This window comes from Stigmatopora argus, chromosome 16 (assembly GCF_051989625.1).
Source record: "Stigmatopora argus isolate UIUO_Sarg chromosome 16, RoL_Sarg_1.0, whole genome shotgun sequence".
NCBI lineage: Eukaryota > Metazoa > Chordata > Actinopteri > Syngnathiformes > Syngnathidae > Stigmatopora > Stigmatopora argus.
Genome location: NC_135402.1, coordinates 1,361,719 through 1,382,632, shown reverse-complemented (window position 1 = coordinate 1,382,632; position 20,914 = coordinate 1,361,719). Strand labels below are relative to the sequence as shown.

General features: G+C 40.1%; 2 protein-coding genes across 2 annotated transcripts; both read right to left on the bottom strand.

Moving 5' to 3' along the window:
* Positions 1-73: 73 nt before the first annotated feature.
* LOC144090798 (FYN-binding protein 1-like) lies at positions 74-10,857 on the bottom strand. Its single transcript, XM_077622603.1, has 19 exons — positions 10,643-10,857; positions 7,897-8,794; positions 6,502-6,616; positions 6,132-6,214; positions 5,782-5,804; positions 5,563-5,612; positions 4,545-4,656; positions 4,317-4,476; positions 3,632-3,752; positions 3,073-3,092; positions 2,910-2,982; positions 2,752-2,838; positions 1,771-1,811; positions 973-1,036; positions 802-901; positions 573-735; positions 477-510; positions 270-301; positions 74-194 (listed from the first exon to the last, which is right to left on the bottom strand). The coding sequence occupies exons 1-19, from the start codon at positions 10,643-10,645 to the stop codon at positions 166-168; spliced, it is 2,208 nt and encodes a 735-aa protein (XP_077478729.1). The 5' UTR covers positions 10,646-10,857; the 3' UTR covers positions 74-165.
* Positions 10,858-11,036: 179 nt separating this feature from the next.
* On the bottom strand, positions 11,037-20,038 carry dqx1 (DEAQ box RNA-dependent ATPase 1). The gene is made up of 12 exons (XM_077622599.1): positions 19,542-20,038; positions 18,744-19,116; positions 18,422-18,615; positions 17,365-17,839; positions 16,075-16,374; positions 15,370-15,469; positions 15,128-15,286; positions 14,871-15,062; positions 14,666-14,791; positions 13,939-14,129; positions 13,016-13,206; positions 11,037-11,721 (listed from the first exon to the last, which is right to left on the bottom strand). Exons 2-12 carry the CDS (start codon positions 19,056-19,058, stop codon positions 11,508-11,510), a joined length of 2,457 nt encoding a protein of 818 aa, XP_077478725.1. The 5' UTR covers positions 19,059-19,116; positions 19,542-20,038; the 3' UTR covers positions 11,037-11,507.
* Positions 20,039-20,914: the final 876 nt, after the last annotated feature.

The window sequence follows — 20,914 nt, the reverse complement described above, 5'->3', positions numbered from 1 at the left end:
ATTTCACAAAGTTCATATATTAATATAAAAAAAGTCTAAACGCAGTTATATTTTTAAGTTAGCATAGGACATATCGAAAAGACTTAATTTTTTATTATTATTATTTCTAAGCACAATTAAATAAATAGGAGAAGACAAGTAAATACACCAAACGCAACGTGTTCTTCATTCATCGTCATTGTCATAGATGCAATCTAAAAAAGTAAGAACATGATTAAAAGTGGTTCTAATTCCCATTTTTCAGTAAAGATTAAAAAAAAAACACTTACCATCACCAATATCATCATAAGTTTCACCATCACTGTACAAAAAACAAAATAGTTCATTTAACAACATCCTCATACAATTAGTTATTCCTGTCTGTTTTGCTCTTGAAACCATCAAAAAAATACACTTACATTTTATTAAACAACTCATCTTGTCATTACTAGTATTTTAAATTTATATAAACAGTATATTAGAAATGTGGTACTCACTCCATGGAAATGTGGCACGTTGAAACGTAGCCAACTAGAGAGAAAAAATACAGATTAAATGATGAGTATTGTGACATTTCATTTATTTCCACTCACATTTTCCCTCTTCATTCCGACAAATGATTTTATCATCGGCGCCCTTGACGATCACGTCCAGTTTCTCCCCGGCTTTGAGCACCAGTTCTTTGCCGCCCCATTTTTTGTGGGTCAATGCGGGGCTGACGGTCACTTGGTAGAGCACCCGGATATCTCCGTCAAACTAAAAACACATTTTATTCACGTGACATATGTACTTTTTTTTCTCCCTCAGTGTGTTTGTACAAACTTTGAACTTTTTCCTGAAGTCTTTCTCTTCTTTCTCCAACTTTTTGGCTTTCTTAGCGTCCATTTCGTCCGCTTTGTCTCGAGCTCGCAGGGTCGGAATGCTGGTGAAATAAAGACAAAAATCACAAATCGGAAGGGTAAAAAAAAAAGAAAAGGAAATTGAAATATGTACCTGCTAATGGGTGGAGGTAGAGGAAGGTTTGGGGCATCGACGTCGCAGTAGATTTCATCATCAGCTTAAAAGACAAAACAAATAGATTGAATTATATTAAATGCGGGAAATACAAGGTATAATTTCATATCAGGGTGAAGTGAATGGAAATAAAAATAATGGATTATCTTTCTAGCTTTTGATCTCTCTAGTTTCCCATGGCTTTTTAAAATTATATTTAAGTACCGTATTTTCACGAATAAAAGGCACACTTAAAAGTCTTACATTTTCTCCAAAATAGACAGGGAGCCTTATAATAATAGAGTGCTTTATATATGGAAAAATAAAATAAAATGTGTCATTCATTGAGGGTGCGCCTTATAATGCGGTGCGCCTTATAGTCGTGAAAATACGGTATATATTACGTTTAAAAAAAAAACTTCTAAATACATATATATATAAATTAGTGGAAATAATTCAGTGTACTAGAAAGGAATAAAAAATGCCTTCTTAATGCTGAAAATAAATCTTTTAGATTTTTAGTTGTTTGATTGACATGATAGTCCTGAATGCAACATTCTTATATTTGATGATTTTTAAACCATCATTTTGTGTAATTACTAAAAATAAATTCAGCTCAGTTTTATTATGTTTTAATCATACATCCTTGTGAAAACGTTTCATTTTGTAAACGCTACCAACAAAAACTTAATCATCCTTTTTCAATAAAGATGAACATAATACCTATTTATTTTCAGATAAAGCCTAAAACCATTGCATGATGATTTGCTTTTCTACGACAAATATATTTTCAAATACCTGCATTTCCTCCTTGTGCAAACTGACTGGGTGGAGGCAATCTGTCCCAACACAAGAAATGACAATTAAACCAATTCGGTCGTCCAAGTTTCGGTCGTTCGATTCCGAACGGCGTTCACGATCGTTTGATTCGATTAAGATTGACCGCCGACGCCTCCATTTCAAACCGAGCGGCAACATGCATCAGTCATAAACAATCACCTGATTAGTGCGAGCAACACGATTAGTAGTTGATTTTAGGGAAATATTAGACGTGAATCCATGCAACTTCCGTGCAATGATGTTATTGATCGCAAAGAGGAGGAGCCACAGCAACACCAGGCACCATCTTCCTCTTGAAGATGACGGCAGGTGCCGATGAGCGGGATTTACCCTATTTTCTCGCATATTAGCCGCCTCCGCGTGTAAGCCCTCCCCTTAAAATGGTTGAATTTGACAATTTCTCTCGTATAAGCCGATCCTTCCTCCCATCAGCTGTCAGGCTCTTTAACAAAACAAATGGCTGAGTGTTAAGACCTACCGTATGCATGCACATCTATGTGTATGTGTATATATATATATATATATATATATATATATATATATATATATATATATGTGTATGTACACATATGTGTATATGTATATATATGTATATATTTCAGCAACACGCTTATTTGTTTGGTATATATTTATTCATGTATTAATTTATTAACTTACTTATGACCTATTTATTTATGTCTAAAATGTCTTTTGCTGTGTCTGTATTCTCACCCTCTTGCTACTGTGACAACGAAATTTCCCGAATACGGGACGAATAAAGCTATCCAATCCAATCCAATTATGGAGTTTCATCTTTGTCACCTTACAGTATTCGTCCATATCTAATTTGTGCGGAAATAAGCCGTACCCTCGATTCAGTCTTTTTTTTGCGGCTTATATGCAAGAAAATAGGGTAAGCAGGAGGACCGGTCAACGTTACTCTATCGAGCGCGTTTTTACACTTGGGTGCCGATCGGACGTCTGTTTCGTTCGAACATCTTGATGAGGCCCCACGTCTTTGTGACGGACGACCTGGGGTGGGAGGAGCTACGGGGCCAAATATGGACACTTTTAACGTCTGTTCCTTTTCAAATATTGTCCTTTTTTGAACTTCCCACCTCACGTCCAAGTCTGAATCCATGACATCGTTGTAGAGTTCCTGATCTTCCACTGGAGGAGGCGGCAAAATCACTACGAAAAAGAAACAAAAAGATCACATGTTGGGATTATTGTAATGACCGGCGTAAATTACGGTGAAATGAAAGTGAACGCAAAAATTACCTCCATGGCCGCTAATTCCGCTGTGGGGAGAAAAGAGGTCAAAATGTTACATGCAAGCAGAATTATATAGATGTATACATATTTTTTGAATGCTAATCTAATAAACTATGTTTCCAAAGTACACATTTGAATTCTCCTGCCTAAAGTCGTGATAAGGTGACATAGAAATGTATTTTTATATTTATCTTTTGACCCATTAACTTGCTCATTTGTATATGGATGATTTTCCCCCCCTTTATTTCATGCTTTATTGAATATTCCTATCATGGTTGGTTATATTTTGTCACGTCGCCTAATTAGAAAAAAGGTGAAATTTAATCAATTATTTCCTTAATTTCTCTACAATCATAAAAATAAGGCAAAATTGTCCTTTTTTCAGTTCCACGATTTAAAATGGATGATTGTAATGTATTTCTGGTGTGTTTAACTGTTACGGTAAGCATTTCGAAGCAGTTTTTGTGAAGGCAAGCACCGACAAATGATAACAAAGCTGCCTTAAAGGAAGTCAAAATACTGTTTCCAACAAAATAAAAGGACTGTTTATGAAGTGGCTTGGCACCTGCCGTCTGACGAGGCCACGTCCACGTCATCGTAAACGTCGCTGGTGTAGCCGTGCTGGGCCGGATGATTCTTTAACGAGTTAAAATCAATCTCCATTAATGGGATCTTCACGTAGCCAACTGAAAAAGAAACAAGTACTTTAAAGTACAATCAAAAGTCATCATTTCAAAAAGAAGAAAAATAAGGTCCTATTTTTAGCACGCAAAAAAACTTGGTCTTTGCTTAAAAGACCATTTGAAATATTACAGTTTGTTTTTCCGCGAAAAGAAATGTTTTAAATGTTGAGATGTCACGTTTGACACGATTACAACAATCTGAATCAAAACTATAATCCACGTTTTGGCAACACGACTTTTTCTCTTGAAATATAAAAACGGTGTATATTTTCAAAATAAAATGACACGACTATTTCCTTGTTCTCACTAAATTTCAGATGCGTTGGCTAATCAAACTGAAAAAAATACAACAATTTATCATTCATCTCGCTGTCCTCAACAGAAACACATTTTGACACACTGTAGATTAACAACTTATAATAAGACCCACATTGGCAAATAAAAAAAAGCCAAGATGAAGCAATGATGCCAGTTAATGGACAGAAAAAATAACTAAACATCCAATGGGATTTGTAAAAGAAATATGACATGGCCATCATTTAGAAAACAGGCAACGACAAAACTTACTTGTCCCGTCGTGTTTCCGTCCCAACCACTTCCCCTCTGGGTTCCCTTGGACTCGAATAATGTCCAGACTGTCTCCTCTCTTCAGCACCAGTTCCGTCTTCCCGCCTTTACAATCTCCGCAAGCTTTTCCCCGGTGAACCACCTCCACCGGCCCGACCAGCTGACGTGCGGCAGCATTTCAATCCCAAAATCTCTTTCAAAATGAGCGAGGGAAACGGAAAATGTCACCTTGAATTTCTTTCTGGCTTCTTGTTCTTTCTTCTCACGTCCCTTCTGCTCCTTCTTCTCAAGCTCCAGTTGCCGTTTGTCCTCTTTTTCCTTTTTCTTCTCGTGTTCATCCCTTTTGAGGTGACGGGAAACCGGGATTAAAATCCAAACCGTGACCAATTTATAGGATGTAACTAGATCTAGGCCATATGTGTGAAAGTGGCGGCCCGGGGGCCAAATCTGGCCCACCTCATCATTTTGTGTGGCCCGGGAAAGTAAATGATGAGTGCCGACTTTCTGTTTTAGGATCAAATTAAAATGAAGAGTATAGATGTATATTACATTTCCTGATTTTCCCCCTTTTAAATCAATCATTGTCATTTTTTAATCAATTTTCTGTGTTTTTAGTTCAAAAGTCATTTTGTAAAATCTAAAAATATATTTAAAAAAGCTAAAATAAACATTTAGATCTATAAAAAAACTGAATATTCAGGGCTTTTAATCCAGTTCTTTTAATCCATTTATAAAAAAATATATATATCAAAATATTATATCTAAAATGGTCCGGCCCACGTTAAATCAAGTTGACGTTAAAGCGCTCCGCGAACCAACCCGAGTCTGACACCCTTGATCTAGGCCATAAAACAATAACGATATTTATCGTGAATTCATATTTGTCAACGATAATATTAAAAACTTTCAATAAAAATTAAATAAATTTTAACTGTTATTACATTCTCAGACCACCACAGAGAACGGGGGCGCTGTTGTGAGATGAACGCTAGTTCCAGACCAACGCTAAGAAGAGGATGACGGTGAAACGTGGTTTTAGCATGTTAGGCTAACACAGAGCGTGGCCGCAAAAGGATAATAACACAGCCAAAATAAACGCTGATGAGATGCAGGACAACACTGAGCCAACCCACTAAAAGATCCAAGTGTATTCTCCCTGCCGTTTTTTTTTCAAATGCCTTGTAAAGGGAGCACGTTTTTACACTTGGTTGCCGATCGGACGTCTGTAGATGTAACGTTCTCTTACCAGGTTTCATCAAGAGGCTCATACGTGTCGCCGCTGTCGTCGTCTTCTTCCTGTGTAGAAAGGAGACAAAATAAAGTGACAAAAAGTCCGGTGAATAAAAGCTAAGGACGACTATAGTGCGTCATCCCGGTGAAACGGGATTGGACATTTATAACTGTGATTGGAATTGAAATGGTGAAGGATTTTGCCGATTCCATTACCACGGTGTGCATGGCTTACCTTGGGCCTGAAGCTTGGATGATCTACAGAGAGCCAATAAGAAAACAGGTCAAACTTCAACACTATCATCTATGAATATGACACTGAGATTTAAAAAAAAAATGGTAGAAATTATTTCTAAGAGTGGATTGAAAAATGGACTTATAATAAGACCTGAGGTCAATCTTTTTTTAATTATAAAAAATAAATAAATAAAGAAGAATTGACATTTGGGGAAAAATGACTATTTATATACTATTTATATATTATTTATTATTATTATTATTATATTTGGGAAAAATGCCTATTTATATATCATTTATTATGATTATAGTTGTTGTAACCCCGACACTATTAAGAGTTGAGCGAACCTGTGGACGGCGGGAGAGGAGGCGGAGAATTCGAGTTGACGTTCACGATGTCGACGTCGTCGTAGTTTTCTTCCTGGGCAACACTGTAAAGTACATGTTTACATTTTTGGGAAATAGTCTTTGTCTTTTGTAGGTGCGTTTACAAACTTCTATGACCAATCAAAGCTGCTCTTCTCATTCCCCTTAAATGTGATCTTGAAATACGGTCGACATCGTTAGTCGTTCAAGTAAACAAACGTTGAGATCGATTGACGCACGACAGGACGTGGCGAGGCCATCAATGTGCTGCAGTTTGACTCCAAGCTGTCCGTCTTTAGTTCAAATGCAATATTTGTTTGGATTCGTATTTGTGTGTGTTTGCATGTGTTACATGTTTGGCAGAGGTCGTGGTGGCAGAGTTGGAAGGGCGCTTTGAGGCGGCTGAGGTCGCCCGCTGTGGTTGGAGGAAGGAGTCGGGGCCACTGTTTTCTTCATAGCGCCATTTCCTGTCACAAAAACAATGATGCACACTTATTTATGTACGCTACGTCAAGTCCACGCCATCACTAATATCTATTATTCATGGCTCATTTCAGATATATGAGCAAAATAAACACGACTTGGAGTCAATGAGTTTTTTCGAACATGATGGGAAGGTGCGAGAGTTTATCTGATGCTAGTCATGAGTCTAAAAATGGCTCCAAACTCTCCCTTCTTCCTTTTGCACACTTCCTCATAAAGCCAAACAAATGGAGAGTTTGAGGGCGGGGTTTCAAGAGATGATGGAGAGGGAATCTCATTGGACCAATCGAGAACCTTGTTGTACGAGTTCAGCTCACAATGACAAGTCATCCAATTTGTACAATAGTTATAGCACAAGTTCTAATTTTGTACGCTGGTAGTAGTAGTAGTACTAGCAGTAGTAGTAGTAGTAGTAGTAGTATTGGTATTAGTATTACTATTACTATTGGTATTAGTATTGGTATTGGTATTAGTATTACTATTACTATTGGTATTAGTATATTAGTATTAGTCTATTAGTATTAGTCTATTAGTATTAGTATATTAGTATTAGTCTATTAGTATTAGTCTATTAGTATTAGTCTATTAGTATTAGTCTATTAGTATTAGTCTATTAGTATTAGTATATTAGTATTAGTATATTAGTGTATTACTATATTAGTGTATTAGTATTTGTATATTAGTATTAGTATGTTAGTATTAGTATATTAGTATATTAGTATTAGTATATTAGTATTAGTATATTAGTATTAGTATATTAGTATTAGTATATTGGTATTAGTATATTAGTATTAGTATATTAGTATTAGTATATTAATATTAGTATATTAGTATTAGTATATTAGTATAAGTATTGGTAGTAGTAGTAGTAGGGGATTATATTATATATCTACTTCCCTAAAGTGAATTTCATACAATGATTAATCAATATTGATTCATATATAATGAGCCTCAGATTTTAGTTGCGTCATCTAGTGCGGAAATTGCATTACAGTACATCATTGTAAATCTACTGAATTGGCTTCAGACACCCAAAATGTCTGACAATTTTGACCCCATCTGAAATATTAGGGAAAGTACATGTCTTATGTCACAGAAAACCACTTCTCTATTTTGAGCTTGTGAAAGTTAAGGTCATAAAAATACATTCTGGACGCCAGCCTTCATTCCGCCATTACCCAAATTTTACAATACCAAAAAATGTTCTGGAATCTGAACATGCCCAAATTGTCGCTTCCCGCTCGTACAAGTAAATCGGGATTACTGGTAAAAACTCCAGCGGCTCTTCTGAGGTCGTCGATGTCTACTTTGGGGGGTCGTTGGGGTTTGGCCGGCGCCGGGCCCAGTTTGAAGGCGTTCGGAAGGGGGTTGCGTTTTGGCTCGCTAGCGGAATCGTCAGGAGCGCCCAGGTCCGGAATACTAGAGGGCGGAGCTGGCTTTTTCATGCTGGGCTTCTTACTGGCTGGGGGCTTCGGAGGAGGGCTGGCGGGATTGGACACCACGGGCGATAACATGTCCGCCGCCCTGCCCGGGTCTGACTCGGACTGGTCTGGCTCCTTGTTCCAAACCTCTTGGGGCGCCGTGAAATCGCTTGGAGAGTAAGCTCGGTCCATGTGGCTTTCGCTACGCTGACGTAGCTTGACCATGCTGCTGTTGGGTTTTTGGTGCAAGGGAGGCACTTTTGGGGGCGGAGCTCCGCTCTGCTCTTCCTTCGCTAAGGTGGGTTTGAGTCCCGCCGGAGCGGGTTTGGGACCAGGAGGTCTGGGGCTGGAAAGGCTGGTACCGAGAGGAGGCTTGAGGGTGGGCTTCAGGGCAGGGATTTTTGGTTCAGATCTGGATTCTGCTGGTTTCCAGCGGTCCGGTAAAGGTTTTTGCGTCTCATCCGAGCCGAACCTGCTAGCCAAGGATTTTGTTTTGTTGGCTCCGGAAACCTCGGCGCCGGGTGATGGGCCTTTTGAGTAGGTGGGGGGTTTGGAGATTGGATTTAAAGCGCCCCCCGAGAGGCTTTCCAAGACGGGTTTCTTGGATGGGATGGCGGGAACGGAGGAGAGGGTGTGGTTGAGGGGAGCTTTGGGTCTCGGCGTCGGGGAGGAGCTGTCGTCGGCGCCGCCGGCGTTAGCCTGAAAACGAGCCATGATGGACTTCACGTCGGCCTTGTTTGCCTGAAAACAACAACAATATCGGTTTTGGTTTTATTGTTGATGTTTAACGTTAGAATTGGATTGATTTGAATGCTTTTATTGTCAATGTACAAGTATAATGAGATTAAAAGCTTCACCATGAAGTGCACAAATAAATAGTCGAAAAATAAGTAGTCACATAAATAAGTATAAGTCAACATTGATAAGTAGTGATGCACAATAGTGCACGATAATAAGAGAAAACTCAAAATCCTATTTATATGAGTAAACTATATATATATATATTTTTTTAAGTTATACAACGAAGACAAATCCTCGTCTTTATAACAAGCCCAAATGAACTAGAGCCTATCCCAGCTGGCTATGGACAATTTGGCGAAACTAGTTGCGGAAATGCAGTAGACAATTATAAAACTCAGTAAAAGGAAGTGTACCTACGTCAGTTGCCGTGGCAACAACGCCATTGTGAAACATGGACGGCAAATGAAATGGAACTTCCGTATGCTTCAACTCATAAAATGACTGAGTACATTTTTGACTTACTATTTGTTATGGTGATGAAAGTATTTTTTTTAACCTGTAATGTGGGTAAATGTCAAATCTGTTATAGAGTAGGTTTACTGTCATTTTTTATTGCCTTGAGACATGAGTTTAATCCATTCTGGGGGAAAAAGCGGGTCATAACATTTAGTTTTATAAAATTCTAGGCAAGGTTTTGGCTGATTTCAAACTGTCAGTAAATTCTGAATTGAGTTTGAGCATGAAAACTGAATCACTTCTCAAATTAGTGAATGTTGGATGAGGAAGTGCTTTTGCCCTTATTTGCCCCAATAAAAAAATTCAAGCAGAGGAACAAAAAAAAGAGAAAAATATATCACGTGCCTTATATTTCCCAACAAGAAAAAGCTCAAATTACCCAACATATGTTACTCCACAAAGTGGACTAATGCAAGACACTTTTAACTAAAAGTACAAAAGGTAAACAAACAAACCCATGTTTCACTGGTCAACAGAAATAGAAAGCAAAAAGTCGAGGGCAAAATATCACAAACATGAGAAACGCAAAAGTGAAACAAATTACTACCTCACTTCATATGTATCTGATTTTATATCCTATTGCAAAAAAAACTATCGTTTAATTGATTCCAAAATAATCCAGGGGGAAAAAATAAACAATAAATACAGTTATGACGCACCAGTATTACCCCTGCCATCACCAGGTGTTTTTCTACTACTCATTAATGATATAGTCATAATTACGTTTCATGGTAATAGATATAGATATAAAATATCTTAATAAATGTCATAAGAATATGCACAAATCGGACTTAATGACAATTTTTTCCATTTCTCATTTTCATTCAAACGACTTTTGTGTCGAATGTGTCGCTTGAGGTCGTTTAGCATCCATTTCTATCTCCTTCGGAAAACTAGCTTACAACGGACGCTTCGCTAAATGTATCTTTCTCACTCGATAAAAGAAAAATACCAAACCTAGTTTCAGCGCTTGTTCTTCTATTTTCACATACTCCGACAGACATTCCAACTTAAAAGATGCACAATTCTTTTTTTACTCTGCTTTGGGGAGTCGACGCATCACATTAACTTTAGCAGTTAGCTTTAGCCTGATGCGCAAGTGCAAGCAATCCCGTGATTGGCTGTGACGCGTAATTGCATCGCATCCAATGATTGGCTGGACAGCTGTCACTCCATGAAAGCAAAATAAACACTGAAAAAAATGTTATGTATATATATAGGGAACGGTGTGTGTCAGCCTTAAATGTGATTCCTGACCTTACAATGACAATAATAAGTATGTAGACATTTTATTTTATTTATTTTATAAAGTGATAGTTGATAAAGACTTACCATGTTGGAAAGAACAGCCTGCTGTATATTATGAAGGAGAATCAGGGTGCGTATGTCCCTGTGAGAGGAAAAAAATAAAGTCTTCACCAACTGAGTGGATGTGAGAGTGATAAAAGTGTGTGTGACTGAACTTTTGTGGCCAGTGACTCAACTACTTCCTCTTTGCAAAGTGTGGGTGTGTGTGTTTGCGTGTGGAAGTGGTGTGTGTGTGTGTGTGTTTGCGTGTGGAAGTGGTGTGTGTGTGTGTGTGTGTATGACAATGCTTTAACTATCAGCTGATATCGTGAATTTGCCTTTCATTGAAGCTTGTTTTTACTTGTATAGGTCAGGAGTCATATATAAATTCATCACTGAACACTTTGTGGGTGGTAATTTCTGGAAATTAATCTAACAATTCAATGTTTCAAATAAATTTCTATTTGATGAAACTGTAATGTATACATACAAATGCGAGCATCTTGTCAGATTGTCCACTTGAAACATTTTGTGATTATTCCCAGACACACAGACTTGAGAATTGGCGTCCATAAAGTCTGTACAAAGAGTATCAAAAACCTTCAACAATGCATGACCATAAATTGCTTTCTCCCGAAAATGACAATTCAGAGGTTTCTTTAAATAACATCACATTCCTTCTTCCAACAAGAAAAGAAGAAACAAATCTCCCATCAAATTGGAAACCTAAAAACAGTGTATTTTTTCCCTAAACGCACAGAATCCTATAATTAAACTGCAATAAGGACATTTTCATTTTTCTCATTGAGATCAGAGAACTTCCTCCAAATTAAAACAGCCCTAAAACTAGTGTTCTCCTTTCCTAGTAGTGTATTTGCTAAAGGTCCATTCTACGAAAAATCCCCGCTCCTCATTGGACAACGCACATCTCCGTGCCAGACTGATAAACCGTCCCTCCCGCTCCGTCGGAATTGGCGTCGCTTGGGCTCCCGCCGCCGGTTTCGGAAGTCCCGTCGGCGTCGTAAGAGTGACACTCGGAATTTTGCCTGAGCCGGGTGAGCAGCTCCTTTCCATCGCTGGATGGCAGGTTCCCCAAAAAGTACTGAGGGGTCAGCTCCACCAGCCTGTAACCCACACAAAAACCATCAAAAAAACTCATTTATGCGATTGGAAGTGAACAATGACCCAAAAGTGTTCTAAAAACAAACTTTTTTTCGGTTGACCACATAGTAACGTTGATATATTACGGCTCACAACACTGATCAATAACTTTTGTCGTGTGCGGTCGATTGGTCGCCAGTCTTTTGGTCGCCGGTCTTTTGGTCGCGGTCTTTTGGTCGCCCCGACCGCGACAACGGGCGACCAAAAGACCGACGACAAAACAAGGTAAAACAAGATGGTCTACGCATCAATAAAAGCCAACAATGGCCATGAGCAGTTTCACTGAGCCGACATGTGAGTGTAGAAGAGTTTGTATGTACATGCGTTGTCCCTTTAAGAAGCGACGTCAGTCAGGGTCTTAACAAGTTCTCCAACAAAAAACAATAAAAGTACGGGAAATTTGGAGCTTTTCTTTAGCCTAATAATTACTACGGCATTAAGTATGACTAAATAGTCATTTGCAGTTTGTATTTAGGGAATTTGAGCAACCATTTAAATGGTAATTATCACTTACCTTCCGGGCGACCAATCGACCGTGTACCAACTTTTGTATAGTTGTTAACTAATTGACTGCCACTGACGTCGATGGTTGTCCAATCCAATTTTTACCGGGAGGTCTGACGGGAATTAATGTTCTTTTTTTTTAATGTATTAATTATTTTACAAGGTACCATAACAGATAGTCTGAGTACTACATTGACAGTCAGTGAGGTAAAAACTAAAAAAAATGTTATTTTGACATCATTGCAATAATAAATTGGACGTCCATCACTGTCAATGAGAGCAAATGAGTTCATTTCGTAAATAATTGACTCTTTTAAGGACCATTTTTAAAAAAAATGACACTTAAGAGCATCCATCTTCATAGGGAAACTGACTATTTTTAATAATTAAGAAAATTAATTATTGTGGTAAAGTAATTTTAAGAAACAATAGTCAAAACCTAGCTATGTCAATGGCAGCCACTGGAGTCAAATGCCTCGTAGGTATTTAAAAAAATCATAATTTTGACGTGAAAATGTTAAAGTGAAAGAGTAGGAAGGTTGCTGATAACTTTTTGTTTTCGTTTGAGTGTTAATAAAAGGTCAAAAAGTGAAGAAAAAAATGGTTCCTTTTTTAAAGCAGATCTGGTCAGTCTATCCTGATTATTAGCAAGCAGTGAGTTAACCATTAGTTATTTCATGAAGCCTTCAAACTCTTTCACATTTGCAGGTAAATACGAGCACAGGTGAGTCTGGAATGGACCATTTAACTCACATGTGGGGGTGGACATCAGATATAATGCGAATGCAGTTATCGCAGGAAATGGTGAACTCGTGGTAGAGAACCCAGGTCGGAGGGGCCGGGCGGGGCTGGCGGCACAGGTAGGAAGACAGGGGATGCAGGTGAGCAACGTGCCGGTGAGTTAGCAAGAGGTAGTTACCGGAACCGTCCACATCGTGAGCCACCTGAGGAGGAAACAACGCCAAATGTCACATTTCATCACAAAAAACTAATGTGGAGGCTCATGAGACTCATTTAATATTGTGTTATTTTGGACCATTTTTGTTCAAGCAAATGTGTTGGGTTTATTCTGGGATGTTACTATATGTTCATTAAGCATTTAATAGGTAATGAAGCTATAATTTAATTTGTGCTATACTTTATGTTGGGACCGAGTAAGCTCGAGGACACTTTTCCCCCACAGCTGCTTTCGAGGCCAGTGAATTGTTTTCAGGACTATTGACCGAACAGGACACCATGTTCCAGGCCGAGACTGTTGATCTGAGATGGCAATGAAGATCTACGAGGGACTCTTGAATTGCTTTGACTTGGATTCCGGCAGATGGCGATCATCGAATCAACTTCCGAAAATACTCACATTATTGTTTAAAAATACTGTCGCTCTGTTTACCTTATAAAGAAATTATTATGCTTATTTGTGCAAATTCTTACGCAGTTGTTTTGGTTTATTCTATGGTGAAAAAAATTGAGATTCATTTTGAATTTTGCACCCCAAAACAGCTTTCAGACCTAAAATAAAATATTTTGTCCCCCAGAAAATGTCGGAGACACAATTATGGGTGTTTACGTTAGCCCGAACCAAAACAATTCCAAGCTATTATGAGCATAATCTCACTTGTTATCAATGACGTGTCGTTTGCAATTTCCCAAGAAAAGGAAGACAAGAGTGAAGTTACTTTAAGGAAGAAGCCAGAGATGAGAGCCCTCTTGATATTTGTGCAATTGTCTTGGCACCCAAAAGCGGGATGGGACACTGGAAGTTCGATCCGCTGCATGACTTCCAGCAGCTCGGCCCGGATCACCGCGGCCAGGCGCAAGGCGGCGTGGTTCAGGAAGTGGGCGGCGCACCACGACTCGTCTTCATTGTCTGCAACGAGTCAAAATCACGTCCTTCATTCGAGTCATTGACCTAGTACTTTAAAAACGTCGCTACTTCATTCATTCATTCATTCGTTTTCTACCAGGGTTTCCGGGGGTGCTGGAGCCTATTCCAGCTAACTACTGGCACCAGGTGGTGGACACACTGCACGGATGGACAGCCAATCGCAGGGGACAAGGAGTTAAAGGACAACCAATCATAGCTAGGGGCAATTTCGAGTGCTAAATTAGCCTAGCATGCATGTTTTTGGGATGTAGGATGAAAGCGGAGTACCTTGAGAAAACCCACGCAAGCCCGGGAGAACATGCAAACTCCACACATTGGCAAATTTGAGGTATTATTTAAATGGACACGATTGGAATAACCCTTGCAGTAAAATAGTAAACCCTAACCCCCCGCCGACCTGGGATCGAACGCACGACCCCAAAACTGTGAGGCCGACGCGCCAACCACTCATTCAATGCCTAACGACGGTAGTGTTTACCATTAATTCCGTAAGAAAAACCGTCATAAGGTGAACTTACGTTTGTTGTAGGCGTTGTAAATGTTAATGAGAGACATGTGATCGCCTTCGTTGTGCATTAGAGGTCGCCACTGAGCCACCGCGGCTTCTTCTCTACGAGGTTCTGGTCTCAGGAAGCAAGAAGGAGCTAACGGGAGACGCCGATTGGACCGTGAATTCGCAGGCGAAGCGGCAAAGGAGCAAAGACGGCGGCTTCCGCTACGTACCCGTCAGCATGGCGGCGACGGTGAGCAACTCGTCCACGCAGTCGTACTCGCACGCTGCGATCAGGGCTTTGGCCAGGTGCGGTTCCAGGGGCAGTTCGGACATGATGATGCCCACTTCCGATAAGTTGCCGTCGTCATCCAGCGCCGCCAGGTAGTCCAGGTCTTCCAAGGCCTGCATTAAGGCCTCGGGCGCTAATCGGGGGCAGAGAGAGTCAAAGTCGGCACCAACTAAGGTCATTTAGGGTCGTAAAAAGTACCTGGCCTGTCAAGGAATTTGCATTGACCCATGTCGGCAATGTCCAGTCTCTTGAGCAACAAGACCAAGTGGCTGAGATTTTCCTCCATGACTCCGGGACAATGAGCTTCCTCCATGCCGTCATCGTACACGGACTGCGGGTAGAGGCGGAAACACAAGCCTGCGAGGGAAGAAAGGATTACAAATGTAACGTGAACCCGTGGGCTGAAGGACTGGCAAATGCCGTTGGGAAGCGGGACCTACCCGGAAGCTTGCCGTTCACTCTTTGAGCTCGCATGTCCGCTTGCATTTTGCTGATTGTTTTCAGGATCTGCGAGTTGGCTCTTATTTGAGGGTTGTAAACCTAAAATGGAGAAAATTCATTAAGCATGCATAGTTAATTATTAGTGAGCAGCTATGGAAAGAAAATCTGTGGCCAACTGAGGTCTAAGGACATGAAATTGTGACTGTTAGCGCAGCCAGCTAATGTCCTTCCATTTTTTGTATGTCTTTTTTTAATCATTTAAAATTGTGTACGCCGTATAACAACTTTTGGACGGTAATTTGTACGTTTTTTTGTAAATCCGATCTCGTTTTACGTTTTTCGGCTCTAATTCGGATCGTCTCAGTCACTGGTAGCAGACGAAAACAGCATCGCCGATTGCTAATATTGTCATCCTTTAAGCATGATATGCGCATGTGAATTCCGCCTTTTCACTATATAAATATAGCCTGTCAGCAAGCAATGTACCCAGACATTCAATCTTGAATTTAGTGCATACTGATTGGGCACCCCGTCCACTTTGAAGGAAATTTTAGGCTTTTAAGTGCGCCCTATGTGAGTAAAAATGAGCAACGTTGCATTTGTACGTTTTTTTAAATCGCTTAATAAGGGGAATTGCAATCATTAATAAGGGGAGCAATTGGCCAAGGTTGCCAGGTATGAGATTCCAATGAGTAGAAACTTACCGTTTTGAGCTGAAGGCCTGTATCGATGACATAGCGAATGGCTGGTAGTGAGAAGGAAGCCTCAGCCAGGCCATTGGTGAGGATGACTTTCCTCTGAGTGTCTGAATCTTCAGCTTCCAATATGGCGTTGTCCTTTCCCTCAGCCCCGTCATTGTCCCGGTGTGTTGACCCTTCTGGGTGGTACACTCGTTGGGTCAGCCCACCGAGTCCGGTGTGGAGGAGAAGAATCCTGAGTGAACCCAGTTGAGGACCCAGGCCTGAACGCGCTGCCTCAAGTTGGCTAGCACACTCCTCTATTTCCTGTAGGCACACAAAATAAAGGTTTGGGGGGAAAAGCACTATAACCAAATGTCTTTTGTCCAACTCATTTGAATAAAGCTATTATAACCAAATCAAAGGGTGATTACAACCAAGCAGGAAAAAAATATATAGTATCACTAATCCCCCTTTTCCCCCATTGGTCATAATAAGGTTCGAAAACAGATTTTTTTAATGATGTATTTTACATGAATAAACTGATTTGTTGCACATTTACTTTTTTTTTCCATTCGCGTTAATGTAAATTTAATTCAATAGGCCAAGGCTGTCAGACTCGGGTTGGTTTGCGGGCTGCATTAACGACAACTCGATTTCATGTGGGCCGACCATTTTAGATATAATATTTTGATTTTTTTTATATAAATGGATTAAAAGAACTGGATTAAAATCCCTGAATATTTTTTATAGATCTAAAACAATGTTTATTTTAGCTTTTTTAAATATATTTTCAGATTTTACAAAATGATTTTTGAACTAAAAACAGAAAAAAATGGATTAAAAAATCACAATTATTGATTTAAAAGGGGGAAAATCAGGAAATTTAATATACATCTATACTCTTCATTTTAATTTGATCCTAAAACAGAAAGTCGGCACTCATGATTTACTTTCCCGGGCCACACAAAATGATGCGGCGGGCCAGATTTGGCCCCCGGGCCGCCACTTTGACACATGCGCAATAGGCTGTATATCTAGAAATTTTCCCATTATACATACGGATCATTTAATGACATGTTAACTCATTAAATGCCGTAACAAGTGATGCTACTTCACTCCCATTGACGGCAAGAGGCGTTCAATCCCATTTGAATGGGGGGGCTTGCAGTCAAAATGGATTGGACGACTCTCACCATTAGTTAACAGCTAAAAATGTAAACCAATCCATTAAAAAATATATATTCCCTCCCAATTCCAATACCCCAAAAAATGAGATTGAGCACATCGCTAGCATCCATCCTAAAAAACACGTACCTGTACGCTAGCAAGAAACACCATCACATCTCCCTCTTCTCCTTTTCGGTGAAGATCGAGAACCACATGGCATGCGGCGGCCACGGGTTCTTTCCCAGGTGAGAGCTCCGGATACACCACCTCCATCCTTTTCATCTTCATAGGGTCACTCTCCTCTTCCTCCTCCTCCTCCTCTTCCTCCACCACACGTTCCTCGTTTTGTCCGTTGGAAGAGGCGTCCGAGAAAAGGTTTTCCACGTGAAGGTGAGGTACGGACGGGCCCAAAAAGGAAGCGAGCCGAGGGGCGAGACCCGGGTGGGTCAGAAGGACGACGCGAAAGTTGTCCGGCCTCTGACGGCAGACGTCGCACAGCAGGCCGAGCAGCACGTCCGTTGCCACGGTGCGTTCCTGGACCTCGTCCAAGACCACGATTCCGTATTGATGCAGCAACGGATCGGACATCATTTCTTCAAGCAGGAGAGTATCGCTGACAAACCTTTGGGGAGAAGATTAAAGTTAAGATGACCGTAATTTCCGGACAATACGTCACACTTTTTTGTAGTTTGGCTTGGCCTGCGTCTTTTATTTTTGTTTTTTTGTGATATATTTTGTTTCCCTTTCATTGGGCATTTTTTGGACAGCATGACTTGCATTCAGGTGGGACTTATAGTCCAAGAATTACGGTAATTCTTCAGAATAGCATACTAATATACTAACAAAGAGACATTTGAATAGTATACATGTACATTTTACAACATAACTTGATTATCCACCAGCCAACTTTGCCAACAAAAAAAACACATAAAAATCATGTTTTAGTAAATAAAAGTAAGTCTTAAAATCTAAATATGCATCTATCTTCTCATAGTTTAAGAGACGGTATCACATGACACTTGTATAACAAATTTACTGCCAACAGAGAACAAAGACCATGCAGGGTGTGGCAGCAAGTGAAACATAGATGATGATGTGACATCATACCCAGTGTCTGTAATCCAATAATCCCAAAAAACATGTTTACCGGCCTGGTGGATTACTGGCCTTTTTAAACATTTTTTAAGTAGGAAAAGTTCCAGACCTGAGCAAGGTGTCCGGTGTACAACTGTTATCGTGAGCCACCCCGTAGCCCACCTCCAGGCCCAAGCTGAGGTCCATCTCGTCAGCCACGCGAAGGGCCAGACTGACCGCGGCCACCGAGTAAGGTTGCGAACAACACACGGGGCCCTGAGAAAATTCATAGGACAACGCATACTCCACGCACCACTGCGGCACCTGGAAGAGAAGAAGACCCACGAAGGTTACCAAGAATTGGAGTTCCATTCATGTATCAAAAGCGCTCGTAACTTTAAAAAAAATCCTCCATCAGGGCACTTTAGCATCCTCGCCACAACTTTATTTACCTGCGTGCTTTTCCCAACGCCAGCGGGCGCGCTCAGGAGCACCATGTTGTGACTCTCCAGGCTCTCCAACAGCTCCTGCCTGAGCGTCCATATGGGAAGCCGCTGTCTTTCTTGCAGCAGCGTGTAGTAGCGGGAGGAAAATGGCAGACCGTCGTAAGGGTTCACTTCCAGGTCTCCAAGAGCATCCTCGTCCTGGCCTCCGTCCGGCCCGTCCTCGTCTAATTCCCCAGATAAAAAAGAAGACATGGACAGAGAGTCCAGTGCCTTGGAAAGTCCAGACTGGGGACAGGGCTGTCCTGGTGGTGATGACATCATCAGGAAGTGGGAGGGGCTTCACACAAGAGCGATGAGATGGTTGACAAAGGGAGTTTATCTAAAAACAAAAATAGGGAAGAAGAAGCAATCCATGAAAACAAATGCACAGGATTCCTAAAATAGTAATAGTATTTCTCGATTAGTTTCTTTTTATTACCTGACTCATTATGTAACATTTAAGCTGTCAGTCCAGGTGAGTTCAACAGTGACGTCACCATAGTTAAAGCAAACCATTATTGTTTGGACAATTGACCACGTCTGCGTACACTTCACTTTTTCACTTCCCTACTTCCGCACCTCATAAAATCACATGACCTTGTCTAATCATTAATATTTACTTCATAAGCAATGAACAAAACCTAAGTGGACTTTTTAGTATTAGTGTATTTCGTCCTAATTCCTGACCAAATGAACGAGTCACCGTGTTGCAGATAAACATTTGTGCATTAAAAAGAGGATGAAAGGATTAAAATCACATCAAACCTGTTTAACATATCGCTCGAAGTGAGCAAATCAAGCCGAAATTGTGCTAGCGCAGCTCAGTGCCGACGTTGTTATTCGCTTCACGCCTCCGTGACCAGCCGCTTTCTCCTCGGTAAAAGTAGGTGGATAAAAGCGACGCGATGTGGAAAAAGGGCCAGCAGTTGATCCCGAACGCTTCCCATTAATCCTCATCCAGTAGGCTCATTTCCTGACATCTGACAGTGACAATAAAGAGGTGGTGTTGATAGGACGCTCCGCCGGCCGCCATGTTTGCTGCCTTGCTGTCAAATCGGGCGTTGCGTTCACGTCCGTTGGGGAAAACGCAGCATCTCCCTCGAAAAGTTGCGTCCGGTGACATTGCGATATTTTGAAATGATGTTGGATATTCATCCTTCTGATGACATTGTGATATTTTGAAATGATGTGGGATATTCATCCTACTCATTCTTCGGATGTGCAATTGTCGAATTGCAAAATTGAACAACTTCCTGATGAGTTAGTTTATCTTTAGTGCGCACGAGGATCCACGTAAATATCGAGCGGTCTTTAAAGTTTCTTCTTCGGCTGAAATCATGGATGATGTCCAGGAGGGGGTGCTGTTGTTTCGGTACGCAACACAAAACAAAACATTGAGAGAAAGGTTTCATTATTATCTGATTTAATGTACATTTTCAAACAAGTAAAAAACAACAACATATATACACATATGCACAAGTAGGAATACAAAAACAAGATTTTAGAGAAAGGAACATGCAAAATGACAGATTTTCATTGAACACTTTAAGCCACTCGCTAATAACCTTCAGTTTTAAGGCGCTTCACAACGGTTTGTTTACATTACATTCATTGGGAATTTTAAGATGTTAAAATGCAGGCTTCTTTTAACTTAAAAAGCTGTCAATGCTGTTTAATTTTGCGTCAAGACCTGCAAGTTTTTCAACTGAATGTACTATGTAAAAAATATTAAATGTAACATCCTTGCAATTTTTGTTATTGATTTTAAAGAAAAATAGAAGTTGCTTATCAAGTACCATTGCAAAAAAAAAAATCCGGAGCTTTTCAGAAATCATGGCAGTTTCATTGTGATATTTGGAGAATATACCTTCTTTGAGTATTATTTTTTAAACAATTGAAGCGCTTTTAATTTTGACAAATGATTCACATTTACCTCCTCTTTCCACATTACATGACTATACATTCATTAATTAGATTTTTGATCTAAAACAGAAAACTGGTAACTCAGAGCACAAGTACCACTTTAAGATGCGAATAATGAGGTTCCACATTCGTGAGGAGTGTTTAGAGAGAAAGTATAGACAGTGCGGACCCCCGAGACATTTCACCCAATTCAGAAAGTAAATAAATAGGGAAAA

Bases quoted from the DNA above. Each gene is read 5' to 3' on its own strand.
- LOC144090798 (XM_077622603.1), bottom strand. The intron at 2,983-3,072 runs GTAATTTTTGCG...TCTTTTTCGTAG, and splicing joins CGGAATTAGCGGCCATGGAG to TGATTTTGCCGCCTCCTCCA. The intron at 302-476 runs GTGAGTACCACA...TTTTTTGTACAG, and splicing joins ACGTGCCACATTTCCATGGA to TGATGGTGAAACTTATGATG.
- dqx1 (XM_077622599.1), bottom strand. From the start codon at position 19,058: ATGATGTCATCACCACCAGGACAGCCCTGTCCCCAGTCTGGACTTTCC. The intron at 14,792-14,870 runs GTACGTAGCGGA...GTCTCCCGTTAG, and splicing joins CGTCGCCGCCATGCTGACGG to CTCCTTCTTGCTTCCTGAGA. The intron at 14,130-14,665 runs GTAAGTTCACCT...GACTCGTTGCAG, and splicing joins TTACAACGCCTACAACAAAC to ACAATGAAGACGAGTCGTGG.